Below are 23,713 nucleotides of genomic sequence, written 5' to 3'. Positions count from 1 at the left end.
ATGCTGAAGCTTAACGGCGAAAAAACAGAGTTGATCATCTTCTCATCTGAACAAAACGCACAACCTGTTTCAGATGTTACAGTAACAGTCGACTGTTCGAAAATTATCCAATCATCTAGTGTGCACAATCTTGGTACATTTCATGACTCGAACATGAGGATGGAACAACATGTAAATAATGTCTGTAGGAATTGTTATGCACAATTAAGACAAAATGGTCACATTATACCCTATCTTACTGTTAAAGCAACCAAATCTCTAGTAAATTCACGTGTTACCTCTAGGTTAGACTACTGTTATGCACTGTTATATGGAGTCTCTAAGCAGTCAATGACCAAGTTACAACATGTTCAAAATATTACCATTTTGGACGAGTGTTTGCAGTATATACAATAGTTTTCCGACGAACTCCGTGGCAGTTATCACAAGAAATCCTTGACAAGTTATCATAAGAACTCAATCCCTCGAGTTTACACTTCCTCCCCCGTGATTTTATTCATTTTATATTTTCCAAGCGAAATACATGGTATTTATAGTGAAATAAATGTGAAATTGAATAGGTTTGCGACATTGGAAAAGCGTTATTGTTTTTGACTGTTTATTTTTTGTTTTTATATCCCCGAAACGAAGTCACCCGATGGTCGGTCGGTCGGTCGGTCCAGCGGTCCGTTGCATTTTCCTTGTCCGGAGCATAACTTGAAGACTAATAGTTGCAATTCAATATAACTTCATACGATGGTCAAGGACATGGAGAGGAAGTGCAGTGCACAAGAACCATAACGCCATCTGGACTAATTACAGAGTTATTGCCCTTTGTTACTTTTCCTTGTCTGGAGCATAACTTGAAAACTACTGGTTGGAGTTGAAAACAACTTAATACAATTGTCAAGCACAATAAGGGGAAGTGCAGTGCACAAGAACCATACCTCTATCTAAAGTAATTACAGAGTTATTGCCCCTTGTTACTTTTCCATTGCTTTCTTTTGTCCGGACCATAACTTGAAGACTAATAGTTGGAATTCAATATAACTTCATACAATGGTCAAGCACATTGAGAAGGAAGTGCAGTACACAAGAGCCATAACTCCATCTTGACTAATAACAGAGTTACTGCCCTTTGTTACTTTTCCTTGTCCGGAGCATAACTTGAAAACTACTGGTTGGAACTCAAAACAATTTCATACAATGGTTAAGCATAATAAGGGAAAGTGCAGTGCACAAGAACCATGTCTTCATCTTGACTAATTACAGAGATATTGCCCTTTGTTACTTTTCCATTGCTTTTTTTGTCCGGAACATAACTTGAAGACTAATGGTTGGAATTCAATATAACTTCATACAATGGTTAAGCACATTAGGAGGAAGTGCAGTGCATAAGAACCATAACTCTATCTTGACTTATTACAGAGTTATTTCCCTTTGTTACTTTTCCTTGTCCGGAGCATAACTTGAAAACTACTAGTTGGAATTCAATACAACTTCATACAGTTGTCAAGCACATTAAGATAAAGTGTAGTGCACAAGAACCATAACTCCATTTTGACAAATTACAGAGTTATTGCCCTTTGATACTTTTCCTTGTACGGAGCATAACTTAAAACATACTGGTTGGAATTCAAAACAACTTCATACAATGTTCAAGCACAATAGGAGGAAGTGCAGTGCACAAGAACTATAACTCTGTCCAGAGTAATTATAGAGTTACTGCCCTTTTACTTTTTCATTGCTTTTTTCTTGTCCAGGGCATATCTTGAAAACTGGTAGTTGAAATTCAATACTATTTCATACAATGGTCAAGTATATTGAGAGGAAGCGCAATGCACAGAAACCATAACTCTTTCTTGACTCATTTAAAAGTTTTTGCCCTTTGTTACTTTTAATCGTCCAGTCCATAACTTGAAAATTAATGGTTGGAATTCAATGAAACTTTATACAATGGTCAAGGGCAGTAAAATGAAGTGCAGTGCACAAGAACCATAACTCTATTTGGACTAATTACAGTTATTGCCCTTTGTTACTTTTTTGTCCAGTGCATAACTTGAAAACTAGTAGTTGGAATTCAATACAACTTCATACAATGGTCAAGCACAATGAGAGGAAGTGCAGTGTACAATAACCATAACTCCACCTTCAGTATTTATAGAGTTATTGCTCTTTGTTCCTTTTCCTTGTCTTTCTGGACTTATTACAGAGTAATTCAATAAAACTTCATCAATGGTCAACCTCATTGAAAGGAAATGCAACAAACAAGAACCACAACTATCTTTAATTGCCCACAACCATAACTTTGACAAGGTATTCTGTTACTAGTAACATCCTCATTTCCGAAGCAGTCTTGTAGGGTTATTAATCACATTTAGTGACAGTTCTAGTTTTTTTTGTTTTTTTTTTTGTTTTTGTTTTTTTTTTTTTTTTTTTTTGGGGGGGGGGGGTTGCACGCGCTGTTTGGCGCTACATTGTGACGTCACATAAACAACATTTAAATCGTCTGTACAGCGTTAATAACTGAATTAAAGATATTGGTGTCCGGATAAATTTTTTTAGTTTGACCATTTTCTTTCATTCTAGATAGTTTTTAGAACAAAATTCAACAAAAGTTTTTTTGTTTATCAGATTTTCCAAACAAAATGGCACCGTAAATGTGTCCGTTTGAAAATACGGAAGGAGGAAATAAGAACGGCGAATGCATTGTTTTGAAATATATTAAGCTTCCGGCCTTCTTTGTTTATAAAAGAGAAGACTCCGATTGTGATAGAAATTATAAATAATATATCCCAAACAGTGATTTTATCACTTAATAAAATCATTGTTTTGAGTTCGTATGCGAGGAATTATATATAATGATGCGCATCCGGCCGACAAACAGTGATTTTATCAAGCAATAAAGTGTCACCGATTTGGATATATCATTTCGATTCTAACCACGACATCCACAAAATAAATGTGCCAGTACCGATATTTAAGCTAAATTGTGCCTTGTTTTTTCAGTACTTTAGTGTGTACGTCACGCATTTTAGTGATACGTCACATGTCAAATATAGAACGTCAAACAGTGATTTTAATTGCAAAATAACACACACTTTCGTTTCTTATATGTTCAATAGGGAAAATGCAGGTTGTGTTAGAATATAACATAGATCACTCTATATCAAGAATTATTTCCATTCCTACACGTCTAGAAAAAAAATATATAGACTATATTTTGGTTGTGTATTTTTTATCGCCTCAGAGTTTCTAAAAGCAACGTTCTTTATAGACTGCTTCAGTTGGTTGCAAAAACTGTCTTCAAATCTACCGTTTGCACAAATATTTTGAGAATAACAAATTTTGAAAACTTTGAGTTTGTTTTATTTCATTTTAACTATAATTTTTTAAAGCGAAATACGGAGTATTCATAGAGTAATAAAAGTGATTAAAAGTGGTTTGCAACATTGAAAGAGTCTTCTTTTTAACGGATTTTGCAAGCGCTCCATTTTCTATCATTCTAGATAGTTTTTTCAGAGAAAAATCAACACAAAGGTGTTTCTTATTTATCAAATCTTTCAAACAAAATGGCGACACCAATTTGTCGGTTTCAAATACGGAGGGAGGAAATAATAACGGCTAGTGAATATGATGTGAAATATATCACTCTTCCGGCCTTCTTTGTTTATGTGAGGGAAATATCCGATACTGTTAGAATTAACACATAATATCGGTCTCAGCGGTGTTAATATAGGCTTCTAACACCGGTTTGGAGTTTTGATGCGTAGGAACTGACCACGAAGGCTGAAGACTTAAATATGGATGATCACTTATGCTATTTTTGGCTCGACTTTCATGATATTGCTACAGTTACTTCGGCCTTGCCGTCCGCGAACTTAATTGTACCTTTGTGGTATAGTGGATAAAAGACGCAAAACTTGAACTTTTTCATTTTAAAAACTAAAAGGTTTACAATTACTCTGGGCACTCCAAATTTTTAAACAACAATGGCTTTTTTACCCCCAAATATCAGACAGCAGCCCCAAAATCTTTCCAAAAAAAAAGACGTATATCCAAATAATTTTCAATTTTGACATTTGACCAGTCGATCTAGGACTGTTTCTAAAGGGTTTAAAATTTAAATGTATGTAGGAGTTTTACATTTTGAAAAAAAGATGCAAATACCAAATTTTTCGTCTTTTAGATATAAATAAAATAGTATACTAATTAAAATTAAAACGAAAGGGAACACCTTGCAAACGTCTGAAGTTCTTTTCGCATACATGGGCCCCAAAAAACCCTGGAACAAGACCTTTAGTAGAACTTCATACATTAATGACATTTACCTTCAAGGTCAAATGTCTAAATTGCTTGTGTTTTGTTATAAGTGGTTACACATTGCTATTTTTGAATGCATTGTCTTCAAATTTAAACATAATAATAAAAATGTAAAAACATTAAACAAAATAAATGACCCTGTCCTTGAAGGTCAAATTATTGAACTTTTCTTTTTTCTGTTGTAACTGGCTCTAACTTTGTTATAAATAAATGGATTTACTTCATTTAATAACTCAACATTGTTTAAGATAAGACCTTCATGCATATCAAACTCATATTGACCTTGGCCATTTTTTGACCTTGTACTTGAATGTTAACTTATTGAATTTTCACTAATTTTACTGTAATTGACTATAACTTTGTAAATTATAAATGGATTATCTTTATACATGACAAAACAACATTTTGGACAAGACATTTTAAAGATGTGAACTGACCTTGACCTTGAACTTATATGACCTTGCCTGTCAATGTCAATGTCAAATTATTGAATTTTTGTTAAATTGTCATAAACCTTTTATTAATGTAAAGATTTCATATAAAATTGGACACAACAAGACTTGCTACCAAACAAACATATTGAATAATTTAGATGTGTCCTTTACCTTAAATTGACCTTGACTGCCAATATATATATATCAATTTTTTATTTTTGGGGGGAAATATATGTATCATTTTTTTATCTTTTGTGGGAAATGAAGGAACTTGAATTAAAAGCATATACCAAATATCAAAACATGTTTCAAATGAAAAAACTGCAGTTTACATGATTTTTGAGAGGTAGGAGGGTTGTAGAGTGGGTGAGGGGGAGGGGGTGACCAATCAACGCGCCGATCACCTATGATCAAAATATTCCCAGACATAAATTTTAATGTACACGTCAAAATATTTTGACTAGAACGAAATGGTAGGGTAAATCAAGTATTGTTGGCTATATGTGTTGACCAAATACAATAAAGGTATTAGGCAAAAACTATGCTCACGGCTAAACGGCGATTACAAGCATTTTTGGAAATGCTAACACTTGTACCTATTAGGATTCACTTCCCGACCACTGCGCGTGCGATAAGGTGAATTATTGTCTGGGGTAAAGAGTATGGGAACGGCTGAATCAATTACCCCGCGACATTTAGGTTGTGAATGGAATGTTGCATTATTTTAAGTAATTAACTGTGATGAATATTTGGCGATATCTTCTGCAGAGTGTGGATAAATGTCTTTTTCGTCTTTAAATTGAATTATCGTCAGTTTACATTTTTTTTTTACCTTTCACCGTGAATTGTGATGATCACGGCTGGTTCCCATGTTTAGATACCTTTTTTCTACACGAATCACCTACATTTAACTTCATCACAATATGACTTTTGGGTCAGTTTGCTTTCTCTCATTTTCTGAATTGCAGCATTCTGATTAACCTTTTCAGGGAGCTATGGCGATGCGTCTGTCAGTTTAATGGACTAGTTGCTTTTAGTGGCGTCAATCACCTAAAATATTTTGCGGCCGTTAATTTGGCGGCTACGATTCAATTGTACGCATTGGGTAATACGGTCTTTGAATACATTTATTAAGAGCCTTTGTATCTAAGCATACTCGTATTTTCCTGTCGCGGGGTTTTCTACATGTCTAGACAATTTACCCATTCAGTCGGTTCTGTAACCTTTGTAATATAGCCTTTTTCCACCATAGAGTAATTCTTTTTCAAGCTTGTCCTGTAGTGCTACGGGGACTCGTCTCGGTGGACATACTAAAGGCACTGCATTTTCTTTTAAATGCTAAGAACACGCCCCTGGAAACAGGCCAATGCCTTTAAACAGGTCATTCTTATCGGAAGTATCATTTGTTTTGATAATTCGATACCCTGTTTATCAACCAGCCAAGCTCAATGTCAATTGATGTCTGCAACTAAGCAGAACAGATGATTTTACTGTCTTCTTAATAAAAAAAGGTGTTCATAAAGTTTTTTTTTTCTTTACGTGCCAGTTTTGGAAAGAAAACAAAATATACTCTTATTAAGACTCTATCAAATCACTGTGAAGAGTTTAGAGATTTCCGGAAATATTCATCGGAGTACTCCGATGATAGGTTGAACATCACCAATTTATTTGTTTCTGCTGTACGGTACAAAATACAAGCATTTATTGGTTTACGAAGGGTGCAAGAAAGATCCTTTTTTTGTTTACATGTATACTGGACATGTTATTATTGATAAAAAAGCTTTCCGCGCAATAGGTAGAACCTAATTTCATATTAGCGAGCTGCAGAGCGAGCTTTACCGAAACGCGAGTACCTGCTAGATAGTGATGGTTTTTAAAACGTTCGTGCAAAGTTATGGGCAGTAGACCAATCGCAACTTTTCGACTTAAAGATAAGGATAAAAGCCGAGAAATTCTGACCGAAAAACGTCTCCTGCGCGCTTCTATGGGAACCATAATAATTATGACAGGGAACGAGAATAAACGGAAACAGTGCATAAAAAACAGATGACACTTTTAAAACGGAAAATAAAAAATAAAAATGAATAACTATTTCAACCGACTTCCTTGTTCATGGGATCTGCCAAATTTCAGATTACCCGAACTTTAATCTGGTTTCCTGTCCTATAATGGTTCCTGCCTATGTTCTCTGACGGGTGGATTTAATTTAGATATTATATAAAACATGAAATGGTCGTGTATAATGTGTGGTTGTGTTGAGTGCAGCCGAAAGTGTACAGTTCTTAGTGTAGTGAAAACACAAAATGTGTAGCCGCTGATGGATTTAAATTATAATGTACTATAATTTCTTTCAAAGAGCTCGCTTTGAGGCTTTGTCTTATTCATAATAATAAATTGCAAAACCAGACTCGCATTAATCTTCCTTTTACACGACGATTTCTGTATAGAGCTCGAAGAGCGAGCATTACGGTAACGCGAGTATCTTTTGAAATCTTTCGCCGAAAGTACAGCAAATTTATGGGTAAAAAGTTTGCGTTCTTTCCATCGGAGGCCATTTTGGCTCCCTGTCCTACTAAAATTATTCTGAGCACGCCAGGAATCAGTTCCAGACGATTGCATGCACTATTGTTTACCTTGCCGGGAAACAGTTTTTCTGGTTTTCTTTCTCATTATGGTTCCCATTTAAAAGCATATCATAAAATGCTTGGAATCGCCGTTCAGCCATGAATATAGAAATTATATTTCACTTAATTCTTGCCTAATTCCTTTATTGTATGTGGTCAACACATAAAGCAAACAAAATACTTGATTTACTCTACCATTCCGTTCTTGTAAAATTATTTTGACGCGTTAAGCTAGATTCTGGGATATTTTGTTCTGGGTCAGAGCCTTGGAGTTATTGCCCATATGAAAAATATCACAATAACTAAACGCGTATTACAATTAGTTTGACTACATGTGCTTCTTTAAAAGTGCATCAATCGGCAAAAATAATTAGCTACTTGCATAATTAACAACAGTTACTTGCTACACATTAAAATTGATGTATCTAAATGTTTTGATTCATGTATTCTATAAATGGAATTTACGTTCTAAATTCCGTCGAATGCTTTGCTTTGATTAGGACTATAGGTGAACAGCTATATTATAGATTTGATGCAATAAAAAAAACTCTAATATAAATAAAGCATTTATTAAGTTTTTTTCTTTAAGTGCAAATTTCGGAAAGGAAACAAAATATACTCTTAGTTTAGTTTATACAAATTCATTTTAGTCCATTTGTCTTGGAAGCTGATTCCTGGAACCAACCAGTTCTAAGCAATGAATGTAGAGTTTCTTGCTCAAGGAAACAACGGCTTGTCCTCGACAGGGTTTGAACCCATGCGGTCAAAGGAAATCAAATCAAAGGAAACTGCATTCTACTTGATGCTGCTCATACTAGAGTCGGATGTGTCGCCTTGTGAACAATATAGCTGTCACTTAGACATTTTCTTCTGAAACACTGCTCTTACAATGTACATGTACCTTTAACTTTAGTGGCGTTTGAACTGATTGTAACAATGCTACATCAGGATTAATGAAACTGTTATATTATCAAAAATAAAAAATACCATGGAAAAGTTTACACTGACAGATCAAATGGAGGACTATGAGGTGGATTCTTAAGCACTGCACTTCAGGTCAATGATAAAAGCTAACATACCAAATTGAGTCAATCACAATTATAGTGACCAAATTATGCTCTGGACAAGCCTATAGTAAGAAAATTAACAAAGGACAATAATTCAAAAATTATGAAGTGCAGAGTACAACTTCTTGTGCACTTCTTCATCCTATGAAAGTTCAAGTCAATAGTTTTTGAAGTGTAGGAGAATTGGCCCAAACAAAAATAAAGTTTTATAATTAACAAAGGGCAATTACTCTAAAATCATAAAGTACAGAGTATCGGTTCTTGTGCACTGCACTTCTTCTCAATGAGATCCAGCGTAATATGAGAAAAACATCCTATGAAAATTAACAAAGGGCAATAACTCAAAAAATAAGAAGTACAGAGTACCAGTTCCGGTGCACTGCACTTCATATCAATAAGATCTATCATCCTATTTAGTTTCAAGTCCATAGCTTTGAAAATTTATGAGAAATGGACTGGTAACAAAAATAAAATTAGAAAATAGAAAAGAACAATAACTCAAAAAAACTATTGGTGTGTTTTGAATTTATACAGTGTTTTATGATTGATGTTGTTTGTCATGATACCACATTTACAAAGGGTTAACAAAGGGCAATAACTCAAAAATGAAGTAGTGCATAGAACCATTTCTTGTGCACTGCTCTTCGAGTCATTATAAGAAGAATGCATACCAAGTTTGGAGTCCATTTGACTTACTTATGCTCTGGACAAGCTTAAGGAGACGCCGACATCGACGCCGTCGACAAAAGTAACCCCTATATGTCGCCTTTTTCAAGGTTAACAAGTTAAGCTTACCAAAATTACTTCTAGGGCAACACTTAATTAATTAATATAGTTATAAACAGGAGTTTAAGTATACAAGCTGAAAAAAGATTTACATGTATCTTTAATTAAAGACATATATTTATAATTATTTTAGTTCGAAGAAACAAAATCGTAGGAAAGCAATGCTGCTGATGACAAATTGAAAGACATGTACATTGTACATACATGATGCCGACTTGGTAAATTCATTAATGAAAAACTATGGTCGTTCACTTGAAACAGGACAATTAAACATACGATGCTTTTTTCTGATGCAATAAACAAATAGACTCGGCCATTTTTAAAGGGGAGCACTGTTCGTATTTACAGAAAACGAAAAACAAAAACTGTCATAAAAGTTATCGAATTATATCTAAAATAGAAGCAGAAAACAAGTAAAGTATAACTTTTAATCGGTGTAACGTTACGCTGCACAAATGTTCATCGATCTGTTACGGAACATAGGTGAATAATTATAAAACATAGGATAACTCTCTATTTTCACTCTTTAAAATTACTTTTGATGTAAATGTGGTATCATGACAAACAACATTAATCATAAAACACTGTATCAATTCAAAACACACCAATAGTTTAATTTTAATGAGTAGCGCATGCAAAGATATCTGTTACGGAAGATATGTTATGGAAAATAAAAATAAAATGTGGTTTTTTTTTTCACTGAAAATGAACAAGAATTCTTATTATTTCAGTTTTATTTGCTTTATGCCCGACTAATTTACACAAATTTGTTCTATTGTTATAATGTTTCATGTAGTCCTCTACATTTTTTCACCAGTGCTCTTTCTCATACTTTCTTCTGCTTTCTTTTTCTCTCTTTTAAATGATTTGTTTTCCCCTGTCTGCTTTTGTCTCCATTTTAATTGTTTTTCTGCATTTAAAAATAATCATTCTAAAATAGAAAATCAGTGCATATTATAAACTAATTAACCTTGATTCATGAACATCATTATAATTATTATTTTTATCATGATTATTATTATTAATATAACAATTATCATAATAATCATCATTATTATCATTATTATATTAATATCATCATTATTATTATAACTTTTTCATGATTATTATTCTAAAACTTTTAGATAATGTAAGTGACATAATGATACAATTTTGGTATTTTATAAATTGTTGAAAACATTAGAAATCATATTCAATCATAGCATTTATGAATACGTTGTTCCGTAACAAAGTTGGTATGTTCCGTAACAGAAAGCTGCAACCTTACAACACAATACAAATCATATTAGAGTTCTAGTTAATATTGGACACCATTTTCATATATCTTTGTAATAAAAAACACACTGGAATAGTTTTTATAAACAAACTAAATGTTAGTGTTATGGTGCTCAAAAAAATAATAGAAGAATATGCTTCCGTAACAAATTGCCTTTGACTATTAGATAAACTGTGCACTTTTCTGTCATTAAAATATATGTGTTCCATGTTTGAAATCAATCATTCATTTTAAATTGTTAACTTATTATGGATAAAGTACATATATGACATCAGTTTATGATCTAAAAATAATTAACTATTCCGTAGCAAATGTTTTAAACAGGTAAAAAATAAATAAATAGTGTCAACTTAGGACTTTTAACTCTGTGGTTAGCTGAAAATAAAGCTTGCAATCGATTTCACCAGTAAAACTTCTTATATAAGTAACATAAATAGCAAAAATATCATCTAATCAAGTACAGTGATTGCAAAAATCAAGTTCAGTGATTGCCAATTACCTCCAGTTGCAATCTCATTAAAATCATCTTCACTACCCTACGCTCGAAAGGTACGTAGCGAAGAGTAACGGAGCGAAAACGATGATCTGATTTTAATGAGATTGCTTCCAGTTGCCCACTTGTATCATAAGGGGGAAATACACAGCTTTCAAGGCTTCTCGGCAAACAACTGACTGCGCCACAATCAAAACCTCACACACAGGTCTGTAATCACATACCTGAAATAAATGCATTTCATATTTAACATATACATATGTATCTCACAGCAAACAATTAAAAATACATGTCCACCTTCTTGTTTTTTGGCACATAGCCATGTGTTTTTCATTGTTTTGGTCGCGAAAATCAACGACAAAAAGAGTGGATTACTCCTATTCGCAAAATACAACAATATATTAACGTCAAAAAATTAAATCACGAGCTATAGTGTTTCTTCCTTCTTAAACAATGCACAATCTGAAAATAACATCCAAACGGGGTGCCATCCACCTACTTTTTTCACTATTCTAAGTCTTCTGCTGAAGAGCTGATTCACCGGCTAGCTCCAAAAACCACACGTTCGCATCCGACAGGTACTCTCTCAAAAAGCAAGGGTCAACGCCACTAACTTCAATTTTACTAAATAACTGAAACACAATACTAGTCATTGAAACTTGAAATATAGTAACTGTAAACATTTAGAACCTCAAATATCCACTTCAATTTCAAAACTGTCTCTTATATTAAATTTGTAAATTAAGGTTTAACAATAAATACACCTAAATAAAGACACTTAGTCTTTAATTTATAAGACAGTTGACAAATGCAAAAACATTTTGATTAACAAAATTAATTTCAAATATACTTCAAAAATCATTATCTTTTGATCTCTATTAATCATTTAGCTAACACTTTAGATTTATGTTTTCTCAAGGTTTAACAAATTAATTATTTAAAGCGTATTGCTAATCAGCCGTAAGTAATATCAAAGATTTTTTAACTTATGATTTGATATAATTTCTTGATAATATATGCTCTGATTGAAAATCTATCACTTTTACTGAAAAAATGTCTGTTTACAAAGTATTGTTTCTTTTATCTTATTTTTTTAACTGTTATGTGTTGTATTGTATTGCCAAAACTATTCACTCACCATTAATTTAATAGTTGTTGATAATAATTTTTTGTATTGTTCTGTGTGTTGCTCTTTAGTCGTTCAAATTTGAAAAAAAGACTTGATGATAATAATCAGATAAAATATGTTTCAGTGTGTAAATGTTTTCCGTTAAAAATAGTCAAGAATGCGCAGATTTCAACACTTTTCTTTATTCTCATTCATGGAATAATATATCAATGTGATACAACAATGCGATTCTCTGAAATTAATAAAATAAACAAACTAAATACTGATTACAACGCATTTAAAATAAAATACAATAAATTGTCTAAAATAATAATGTTAATACAAATCATAAATATACGATATTACCTTTACAATTATAGACTTAAATCTATGCAAATAATAATGTTATTTTGTATTTCCGCAAATTATAATTCGGTTTATAATTTAATTCACGGCAAATATTGTAAAGTTCATCATCATTTAAAAAAGATTGAATTTACTATTAAAATTTTTACATAATTAATATCTTGCTTACCGATTATGATCTACTTTCCATTGGAAAACATCAATAAACAAAACACATCAACAATTTAACCACTTCCGCCCAAGGCAAAACAACATATCAAAGTAACGGTTAATGTCGTCACCGTAAAACAATTTAATGACGTCTTTTTACGGGAAACAAAATAAGACGTTACGTTTGGCGGAAATAGTGAAGCTATCTTTAATTGAAAGAGTCAAACAATGTCTTTAATAGTAAATACTATCGGAAAAATCAAACTATGAAAATTATGTGATTAAAATTAATAAATTTACAACTAAGAACTATAATTCTTACACTCCCCACCATGAAACGTTACGATTTCATCTTATACAAACAATAGCTTATTGTAATGTATACCTTTACGATTTAAATAGAACATTCTAGTAGGCAAAGTTTAGTTATTGGTCTTATGAATTGTGACATACTAGTTTTGACCACACAGCTTTGTGTATGCCCGTCCCGACCCACATTTATAGTTACAACCCTGCCCAATGGCCACTGCCCCCTTGGTATGTTTTCCTGAGCCACGAGTACAATATCGCCCTCACGGATATCTCTTTGTGGTCTCAGCCATTTTTGTCGAGATTGTAGGGTAGGTATATATTCCCGAATCCATCGTTTCCAGAATATATCAGCAAGATACTGAGCCTGTCTCCACCTTCTCTTTGCATATGTATCTTCTTTTCTGAAAATGCCACGTGGAATACATGTATAGGACTTTAGTAATAAAATCATGCTTGGAGTTAGAGCTGGGGGTCTTTTGGGTCATCGCTTACTCGGGTAATCGGTCTATCATTAAGTATTTTTTCAACCTCTATTACAACAGTAAGAAGTTGTTCATCTGTCAGAAGCTGCTCTTTGACTAACGATCTCAAAATTGCACGTGTTGATCGTATCATCAGTTCCCATATACCGCCCATGTGACTAGCTAACGGAGGGTTAAAGTTCCATTCGATTTCCCGCTGCAACATGAATTGTCCAATTTCGGATTGATTCCACTCTCGTATGGACTTGCGCAATTCACAATCTCCACTAACGAGATTGGTTCCGTTGTCACTATATACCTTTTCCGGTAGACCTCTCCGGCTAATAAATCGTTGCAATGCGGCGATAAACGAATCTGCACTCAAACTATGAGTAACTTCTAAATGGACGGCCCTTGATGTTAAACAAGAAAAAATACATCCATATCTCTTTACTTGTGACTTTCCTAATTTTACCATCAAAGGACCAAAAAAGTCTATGCCGATAAATGAGAACGGTGGTTTATCTGGTGTGATTTGCTCATCAAGTAACGGTCCCATTTGTTGCTTACAAAGTGGATTATTTTTGCGCTTACATGGTACACAATTCCTTACTACCTGTTTGACAGCGCTATGTCCATTTAATATCCAGTATCTTTGTTCGTGTAGCTGCTAAAACTTGTTGTACTCCGACGTGACCTTGACTTTCGTGGTAAAAACGTATCATTAAAGTAGTCAAATGATGCCGTTTCGGTAGAATGATTGGACATTTCGTTTCATCATGGTAAATAATGCGACCTTTTGTACGTATTAAACCATCTCTAAGTATAGGATTTAATGAAGCTATCGGACTTTCACCTTTAACATTAGTTCCTTTTTGCAAGTTTATTACCTCATCGGCAAAGCATTCCATCTGAATGTATTTCACAACTGCGTGAGAAGATGTCTTAAGTTCAGACAAGGTGAGATTACCTTTTTCAACCACTACATCATGATGCAGATATCGCTGTTTGCAATAATCCTTGTATCTCAAAAACCATGCCACTGCACGTCTAAGTTTGAACCAATCAGTGTAGTATTCAATTATCTTCCCAATAGTGTCACAAATGGTAACGTTAATAGCAATTTCTCTCTTTACCTCAACATCATCTTCACTCACTTCGGTTTACCTCAACATCATCTTCACTCACTTCCGGGATAATATTACCTGAATACTTAGGCCAGTGTTCTCTACCTTTACTAAGAAATGTTGGTTCATGCAGCCAAACATCTAATTTGTCTGTTTCAGAAGCGTTGATACCTCTTGAAGCTATGTCTGCTGGATTTGAACTTGAATCAATATGGCGCCATTGATTTGGACTTGTAGTATCATGAATGATGCTAAGCCTATTTCCGACGAACGTTTTTAATCTTCTTGAAGTATTTCTGATATATCCTAGTAGTATCATGGAATCCGTCCAAAACGTAACTTCATCTATCTTAATATCGAGTTCCTCAGCAAGACATTGATATAAGCGACAAGCAACCACAGCTCCAAAATAGTTTTAGTCCCCGGGATATTATTTGTTTTTATGGGGGCCCCAGGGCAATCTTAACCCCCTGACGAGAAGCATGTTTTTATTCCCCCCTGTTTTTCCCAAATGAGTCCAAATACGCGCATTTCGCCGTAACCAAATTCCGAACCCCTCACTGAAAATATGCCCAAATGTGCATTCATTTCTGATCCAAAAACCCGGGTAGGAAAAAATCGATCTATCGTGATGTCCGGGAAATCGCCCAGGAAACGTAAAAAAACCCCTTGGGCCCTTCTCATCAAGTTGTCCGGGAAATTTTCTTCCCCCGCCTAGGGTTTTTTCTCTACAAAAGATCTGAAAAAATAAAATTTTTCTTTTAAATTTAAAATTTCGACACAAAACCAAAAGGGTCCCCAAATTTTTAAACCCTTTGTGTTATATCCCCGCGCCTCGTGAAGAGTTACCTTTTAAGTCAACCTTGTACTTAATTGTATCATTGTTTACGTCCCAAATAATACCCAATGCTTTGTCATTACATTTTTCACCAGGGGTTAAGCTGACAACCGATTTGGCAAGATCTGATTCCGGTATTGCCTTTAAAACATTTTGTTAAGCGAAATCCTCCCAAAGACAGCATTTTCTTTAAATTCATAGCCAAATCAATAGCTTCCTGCTCAGATGGGACAGACTTTAGACAGTCATCAACGTAAAAATTCTTCTCAACTGTCAGCGCAACTTCCGGTTTAAACATATGGGAGAAATCTTTCGCAGTTCTTTTTTAAAAGTGCATACGCAGCACAACTCGGAGAAGATGTAGCACCAAATAAATGGACATTCATGCGATATTGCTTAGGAATCTTGTCCAATTTTCCATTAGGCCACCAGAGAAACCTTAAAGCATCACGATCTTCCTCGATAACACGAACTTGGTGAAACATTGCTTCAATATCTGCAATAAATGCTATTCGTTCCTGTCTAAACTTTATGAGTACACCGACTAGACTGTTCATTAAATCAGGTCCTTGCAAATGTTGACTGTTAAGCGACATTCCTTTGTATTTAGCAGCACAATCAAACACTACACGTACTTTTCCCGGCTTGTTAACATTTATCACGGGGTGATGCGGCAAATACCAAACCCGCTTTGTTTCTGGTACATTGTGATCAACTTCTGAGGCATATCCATTCGCAATGTAATCATTCACAGTAGTTCTGTACATGTCATGCAAATTATTGTCATTTGACAACTTGCGCTTCAACTGCTGTAATCTGGCTTGGGCAAGCGGTAATTATTATTTACGAATGATGAATTTCTATCACGCCAAGGAAGACCAAGCTTGTAATGACCATCCTCGCGAGTTAAAGTTGACTCCATGGATTTCATAGCATTTTTATCTTCTACAGACATGCAACTCTTCACTTGTTGTGATTTATCATTAATGTCAGTTGTCCACAAACGCTCAATTTGTTGCTGTAACAACATGTCACGTGACTCAAAGAAATTTATATTAATATCGTTGGATTCTTGCGTAGTTGGAACTGGACCGCGTATAGCCCATCCAAGACGAGTGCGTATCGCGTACGTTTCATCGCTATTTCCGAATTTCACTTCTAGCGGTATATGTGCAATAGGTGAATCCGTCCATATTAACATCATAACGTCATTAGTGTCTATATATGGAATATTTATACCGGATAAGTACGGTAAGTTTCGGATATCTGCATATTTAGCTGCAGATCGAGTTGATATCGGTGATGACTTTACTGACCAGACTTTTCTTAGGGTAATACTTTCATTTCCATCGATAGGTTGAATATCTAAGTCGGCCTCCTGACCATGTAAATACCTTCACGTGAGTTTGCCGTAGACATCCGGAATGTGACGGGCTTACCGGTTATATTCAAGCTCCGTAACAATCTTTCATCACATAAGGTTTTACCGGCCCCATCATCTAGCAGGGCATATGTCTGACAAGAACTACCGTCCCCACCCCTAACTATTACAGGAATAATACCCAGACATTTTTTTACAGTAGAACCTTCTGTTGCTGCACAGTTACACGACGACTGCACTGCTGTGTAGCCATTATCGGGTTTTACCCAACTATGTAACAAAATGTGGTGTTTTACATTACAATTAGTCACATTACATATTTTTTGTTTTCTACACTTGTTTGTAAAATGTTTACCTTTTAAACAATTGTAACACAATTTAAGTGATCTTACCAGTTTATAACGATCATTGAGACTCATTGACTTGAACTTGTTACACAGTGATAACTCTGCACAGTTACCTGAACAACAAATGCATTTACTACTTTCATGACCGTTTTCTTCAGTATGTGTACTCAGAGTAGTAACCTTTGGTCTATCATTACTGTAATATTTGCTGTATCCTTCAGGCTTCCCATCAAATGTCAATAGTTCTGGCTTCGGTAAATTGAATCCTTCATGAAGTGCTGACGCCAATCTTTGAAATGATCTGTCTATGTTCGATGTCTCACTGTCAACTTCCGGTATACACGATATGTTCATTTCCGGTCTGGCTGTATCAAAGTTATATTTCTCACAGAATCTGTACGGCTGTTCACCTGAATATGATCAGTCATATTATTTTGTACGTCAGGCTGAGCATTTTGATTGTTAGATATGACCCCGGTTTCTTCCTGTGTTGTTTCTAACCACACCATTTCTTCTATCTCTGCTTCTTCTAATTTCGACTGCTGATCTAACATCTGTTGTTTCATTTCAAGATCCCGGCGAGCTCGTTCAAGTTCTTGTTTCTTTTTAAGTTGTTTTAATTTGTGTTCTGCTATTAAACGCTTTGCTTTTCCACTTTGTAATTTCCGGCGCGACGAGACTGAAGTACGTGAACTTCCATGGCTGACATTTGACTCTGCGTCATTTTCTATAGGAATATTTTCTCCATGATGCGGTCCAATAGCTCCCGCGATCCACTGAGAAAATCTTTCCCTGAATTCTTCAAAGTTCTTTAAACAGCTCTCAAAGTTCGCTTCCAAGTCTGCAACAACTTCCGGTTGCGCGCACAAATCTAAACATTGTAAATGCACTGATTTGAAATGTTCAAAGCGTTCACATAATTTATTCTTCAGTAGTTTTACCTCTTCAATATTATTGTAGGCCATCATGCTCTTTTCAAGTTCATTATATAGTTTCGTCAGTTGAGCGCCATTTGCACTTCTTGATCTCTTCGAACTGACAAACTCCGGGTTCAAAGTTTCCACACTATTTGTTGACGGCATTTTCGTCACAGTAAAATCGAGAATTGTAAATGTTTTCCGTTAAAAATAGTCAAGAATGCGCAGATTTCAACACTTTTCTTTATTCTCATTCATGGAATAATACGGGGAAGTCAAAGACCGGGCCCGCGAAGCGGGTCCGGGCTTTGGCTTGCCCGGCTATAGACTACACGTGTATATTTAAAAGAAAATCACATAAAAAACAATTAAAAAATATATAAAATTCTATACCTATCAAAGAAATTTTCAGTGTCAGTTCTAGTCGGGCGCCGCCATTTACAATGTAACTCAATGATGAATGGCGGGGTATTCCGATAACGGTACAAATCTCGACTTTTCGGATAAATGATAATCGTCGAGTGTTCCGAGTGAAAACGGAAGCGGTGCATGTAAAACCGAATGACACCTTTTAAACGGAAGAATGAAAGGAATTTTTAACGACTTCCCCGTCCATAGGCTTTGCCTAATTTCATATTATATCAATGTGATACAACAATGCGATTCTCTGAAATTAATAAAATAAACAAACTAAATACTGATTACAACGCATTTAAAATAAAATACAATAAATTGTCTAAAATAATAATGTTAATACAAATCATAAATATACGATATTACCTTTACAATTATAGACTTAAATCTATGCAAATAATAATGTTATTTTGTATTTCCGCAAACAATTCGGTTTATAATTTAATTCACGGCAAATATTGTAAAGTTCATCATCATTTAAAAAAGATTGAATTTAATTACTATTAAAATTCATACATAATTAATATCTTGCTTACCGATTATGATCTACTTTCCATTGGAAAACATCAATAAACAAAACACATCAACAATTTAATCACTTCCGCCCTAGGCAAAACAACATATCAAAGTAACGGTTAATGACGTCACCGTAAAACAATTTAATGACGTCTTTTTACGGGAAACAAAATAAGACGTTACGTTTGGCGGAAATAGTGAAGCTATCTTTAATTGAAAGAGTCAAACAATGTCTTTAATAATAAATACTATCGGAAAAATCAAACTATGAAACTTATGTGATTATAATTAATAAATTTACAACTAAGAACTATAATTCTTACACAGTGTTCGTGTACTATGTTTTTTTTTTTTAATAAAGTTTATGTTCTGTTTGTTTTGATTACTACTATTTTAGCCTCATTTGAAATTAAAAATCATAATTGAAATATTCAAATTAATTCTCTCATTCCTTTTACCCTTTCATTTATTTATATGCTATTAAAATTCTGGTATAAAACACGTTAAAGGTAAGACTTATTTTTAACTAAATATGGGGCCGATTTGGTGAAGGGCCGAAACGTCGGGGGCCGAAATGTCTTAGATAATTTGGGGCCGATACGTCTTGGGGCCGAATTGACTCGAAATCGATACAAAGCTACCAAATTGCTTAGTGTCGGGTAAAAAAACAAAAATACTTCTCATTTCCTACACACAAACAAGAAAGAATTACAATGATAGAGAAATATCAGACGTTTCCAGTACCTTAAAAACACCATGTCTGAGTTTGACCCGGGGCCATCATTCGAATATACCCCTGTCACCTTTAAACAAATTTGCGGCGGCACGAAATACCCAAATATACCCAAATACACCCAAATATAGCAATATTTATTTTTGTTTGTATAAAATATAGATTATAATGAGAAATAAATAAATATTTATTAAATAATATGACTTAGCCTGCTAAAGCTTTCATTCATTCCGTTGAAATGGGCAGTTTTAAAGATGTTGTAAGAAAATAAAGTTGTGACATTTGCTTATCTACAATATAGGTTCTTTATGAATGTACTTGCAATTTTAATTCAAGATATGATATTTGTTTTCTACATTTTTAAGGTGTAATTTTATTGAAATTACATATCATATACAAATGTCCATGTTATTAGAAAATAGCTTTAATGGAGTTCATATATCCTACTGTATTTTGGTTCAAAACACAATGATAGGAAAATGTACTGTATATTTGGGTACGTTTGATTATATCTTAGTGAAAGTGTATATTGTATTCATGATTAAAACAGCACTTTTTTAGTATAAAACATTTATTTTTAGTATAATTGGGCATTATTTGGGTATATTTAGGCAATATTTGGGTATATTTGGGCAATATTTTGTATATTTGGGTATATTTGGGTATGGGTTTGCCTAAAATACGAAAGTGAGATTTTTGACGAAAGTGAGCGAAAGTGAGCGAAAGTGACTTTTAGAATTTGAATTATACCGTTTTAATAGATTTTTACAGTAAAATTTCTGTATGTAGACGTATATCATTAGCAACTATTTATATATATTATAATAAATAGAGGATATTCAAGTTTTTTCTATAAATACATGATATATTTTCATCGAGTGGTATGAAAATAAGTATTTCATGAGTGGCGGTAGCCACGAGTGAAATATGGTAATTTTCATGCCACAAGATGAAAATAAATCATGTATTTATAGAAAAAACTTGAATTTTCTGTTTATTATGTACATTTTTCTCTTTTTTGCAATAAAATTTGAAAAACTTTCCCTTAAATTTTGTGTACTGGTAGAATTTAAAAGAAAGTAGTCCGGCAAGACACCAGTGAAAATACGGAAAATATGTTTCACTGCAGTGAAAAATAAATTTTTACAGTGAAAATACGGAAAATAAAAATACGCATTTTATTTCATCAATATTTCTCAATATTTCATTTATAAGTATATAATAAATAACCATAATCATGATTTAATCGCCATTTATTGACTAATTTCTATATTCAAGTTCTGCGATCTTCCTTTCTCTTGCAAAGAAAAATACGAAAGTGACTAGTAAAGTATTAAATATAGAGTTTAAATTGAAAATGTATTAAATTTGCAGTTTGTAGACGTGTATTATAAGGTATTAATATTATTTATTTTCTAAATTAATCATTATGATGATTTATAGTTTTATACCCCATTTTTTTTGATAATTTCTATATACAATATCAGCGATCTTCCTTTCGCTTACATTGAAAAATACGAAAGTGACTTGTAAAATATCAAATATAGAGTTTGAATTGAAAATGTACTTAAATTGCAGTTTGTAAACGTATATTATCAGAAATTAATAATTTGATATTCAACACTATATTTCAATTAAACACTATATTTGATATTTTAGAAGTCACTTTCGTATTTTCTATGTGAGCGAAAGGAAGATTGCTGAACTTGTATATATAGAAATTATGTAAAAAAAAATGGGGTAAAAAAATCATCATAATGATTATTTTTGAAAACAAATAATATTAATTTCTGATAATATACGCCTGAAAAATGCAGTATTAGTATAACTTTCAATTCAACGCTATATTTCATATTTTACAAGTCACTTTCGTATTTTTTATGTGAGCGAAAGGAAGATCTCAGAACTTGTGTATAGAAATTATGCAAACAAATGGTGATAAAATCATCATAATGATTATTTTTGAAAATAAATATTATATATTACTGAGAATATACGTCTGGAATTTGCAATTTTAGTATAAATTTCAATTTAAACTCTATATTAAAAATTTTACAAGTCACTTTCGTATTTTTTCAAAGTGAGCGAAAGGAAGATCACAGAACTTCTGTATAGAAATTATGCAAATAAATGGCGATTAAATCATCACAGTGATTATTTTTGAAAAGAAATATTATTAGTTGCTAATAATTTACGCCTACAAACAAAAAAAAATCACTGTGAAATTCTATTAAAACGGTACAATTCAAATTTTAAAAGTCACTTTCGCTCACTTTCGCTCACTTTCGTCAAAAATCTCACTTTCGTATTTTAGGCATACCGATTTGGGTATATTTGGGTATTTCGTGCTGCCCACAAATTTGTCGCCATTTTGTCGAAAGCGTGTTGCCCTACTTTCGGTTTAGGACTGGAATACTACAGGAATATAAATGCTGACAGAGTGAAACTCTACTGGTAACATGTTTAAAATGATATAAACAAAATTAAACCAGTTTGGTCAAAATTATAAAAGCACAAAAACGCCCAAAATGGCAAAAAGTATCATGCTTGCATAAAGCATTGTCTACAGTAGGCTATGCTTTCAGCTTATATCAATTCAAGGGCAATGAACAAGTAAAGTTTAAGAAGTAACTTATGCCTCTTATTAGAACAACTTTTAGCTTGAATCAGTTTTCTCAACAAGTAATGAAAACATGGAATGATTAACCTAAGAATGTAGTAAATTCTAAGTGTCCATGAATTTAAAATCAAGCTGGATCAACACTGGACCTGAGAAGTACCATACCAAATTTAAGATGTTAAGTGTAGCATTATGCTTTATGATATATACAGCATTGTTTACTGAAACCTGTATATGTGCATATAAATATTTGAATTAGTGCTGAGACCAACATGAAGTAGTGGCAAAAGTTTGACAAAGGAAGAGGGGCTTAAAAATGGCCTAGCCCTTCCATCTGAGCCCAAAAACATCCTACAGGTATTATAAATATATGAATGCTTTTTTGATAGTTCCAGTAAGTTTACCGACACAAACGATACTGTACTGTAATTCCAATAATCATAATTATAATGTATGCACTATACTAGAACAAGGAGTATATAAGTAATAAATTTTATGTGAAAAATAAGTTTACTTCATTCTGAAAGTATGTTGTTGTTGTTTATTTCCGCTAATTTAGCACATGATGACAAGTAATTCATCGTTGGAACTGCAAGAAAACCCAAAGTTTTTTCGACATGATTCCAAGTATGACTGCCTGGTATGTAAGGAAGTGCTCAAGGAGGCAATGCAGACAAGCTGTGGGCACAGGATTTGTGAGAGATGTATTGCCAAGTTATTTGAAGGAAAGTCAGAACCAGTCATGTGTCCTGCTAATGAAGAAGATTGTGAGCCACAATGCAGAACTGATGTATGTGTAAAGATATTGTTGATAAAATATTTTAGTAGCTTACCTCAGCATGACTTTTTATAATTTGTCCATCATAGATTTCTGTCCATTTATCTCTTGGAATCATTTTATCTGAAACAATGGCTAAATGGTAAGAAAAATCCTGTTGTAATGCCTTGTAATAAGTTCTTACACAATGGTATATCTGGAACCAATCTATTGCATATCTGAGTTACTGCTGGTAATAAAAGTTTTAATATCAATCTGATTAAAATCATATAATTAGCTTTAATATAAATCTACACCTTCATATAAAAAACAGTTTATAAGAAGATTTGAGGTTTATACATGTAGTTAGATTAGCTGAGATATCTTTAAAATTGTCAAGTGGATATGTATAAAGAAATTTAAATTATGATATAAGTTTATTTATTAGAACATTTGCCCTACCTGAAGTGTTTCTTAGATTGCTGAAATAGACATTTATCCAGAGAGCCTTTATAAATTAACCAATACATTTGATATTTAAAATCAATGATATAGAGGCCTATTATATCAAAATCAATTTTACATGAGTCATTTGGGTCAAGGTCAGCAAGGCTGATATAGATTTTTTCTTTATCATTTCCGAAATACCTAAATGGGTATTTCATTATCGTCCAAGTGTCAAAT

At 33.3% G+C, this 23,713-nt stretch overlaps 1 protein-coding gene and 1 long non-coding RNA gene across 8 annotated transcripts in view; one reads left to right on the top strand and one right to left on the bottom strand.

Moving 5' to 3' along the window:
- Positions 1–23,713, top strand: part of LOC132741048 (TNF receptor-associated factor 3-like) — a 131,133-nt gene that overhangs the window by 74,236 nt on the left and 33,184 nt on the right. For 5 of the 7 annotated variants that reach the window (XM_060729129.1, XM_060729131.1, XM_060729132.1 and 2 more), the window contains one exon: positions 22,832–23,062. In XM_060729129.1, the coding sequence (XP_060585112.1) occupies positions 22,832–23,062 (231 nt within the window). Of the gene's footprint in view, positions 1–22,011; positions 22,107–22,180; positions 22,630–22,831; positions 23,063–23,713 lie in introns of those variants that run through there. The other 2 variants (XM_060729133.1, XM_060729135.1) reach the window with 2 other exon arrangements.
- LOC132741049 (uncharacterized) lies at positions 9,824–14,900 on the bottom strand. Its single transcript, XR_009627235.1, has 3 exons — positions 12,626–14,900; positions 10,989–11,206; positions 9,824–10,144 (listed from the first exon to the last, which is right to left on the bottom strand). It is a non-coding gene; the product is annotated as an uncharacterized LOC132741049 (long non-coding RNA).

The sequence above is a fragment of the Ruditapes philippinarum genome, unplaced genomic scaffold (assembly GCF_026571515.1).
Source record: "Ruditapes philippinarum isolate M1 unplaced genomic scaffold, ASM2657151v2 ctg3708_1_1_1_1, whole genome shotgun sequence".
Classification (NCBI taxonomy): domain Eukaryota; kingdom Metazoa; phylum Mollusca; class Bivalvia; order Venerida; family Veneridae; genus Ruditapes; species Ruditapes philippinarum.
This window is presented reverse-complemented; position numbering and strand designations above follow the sequence as displayed.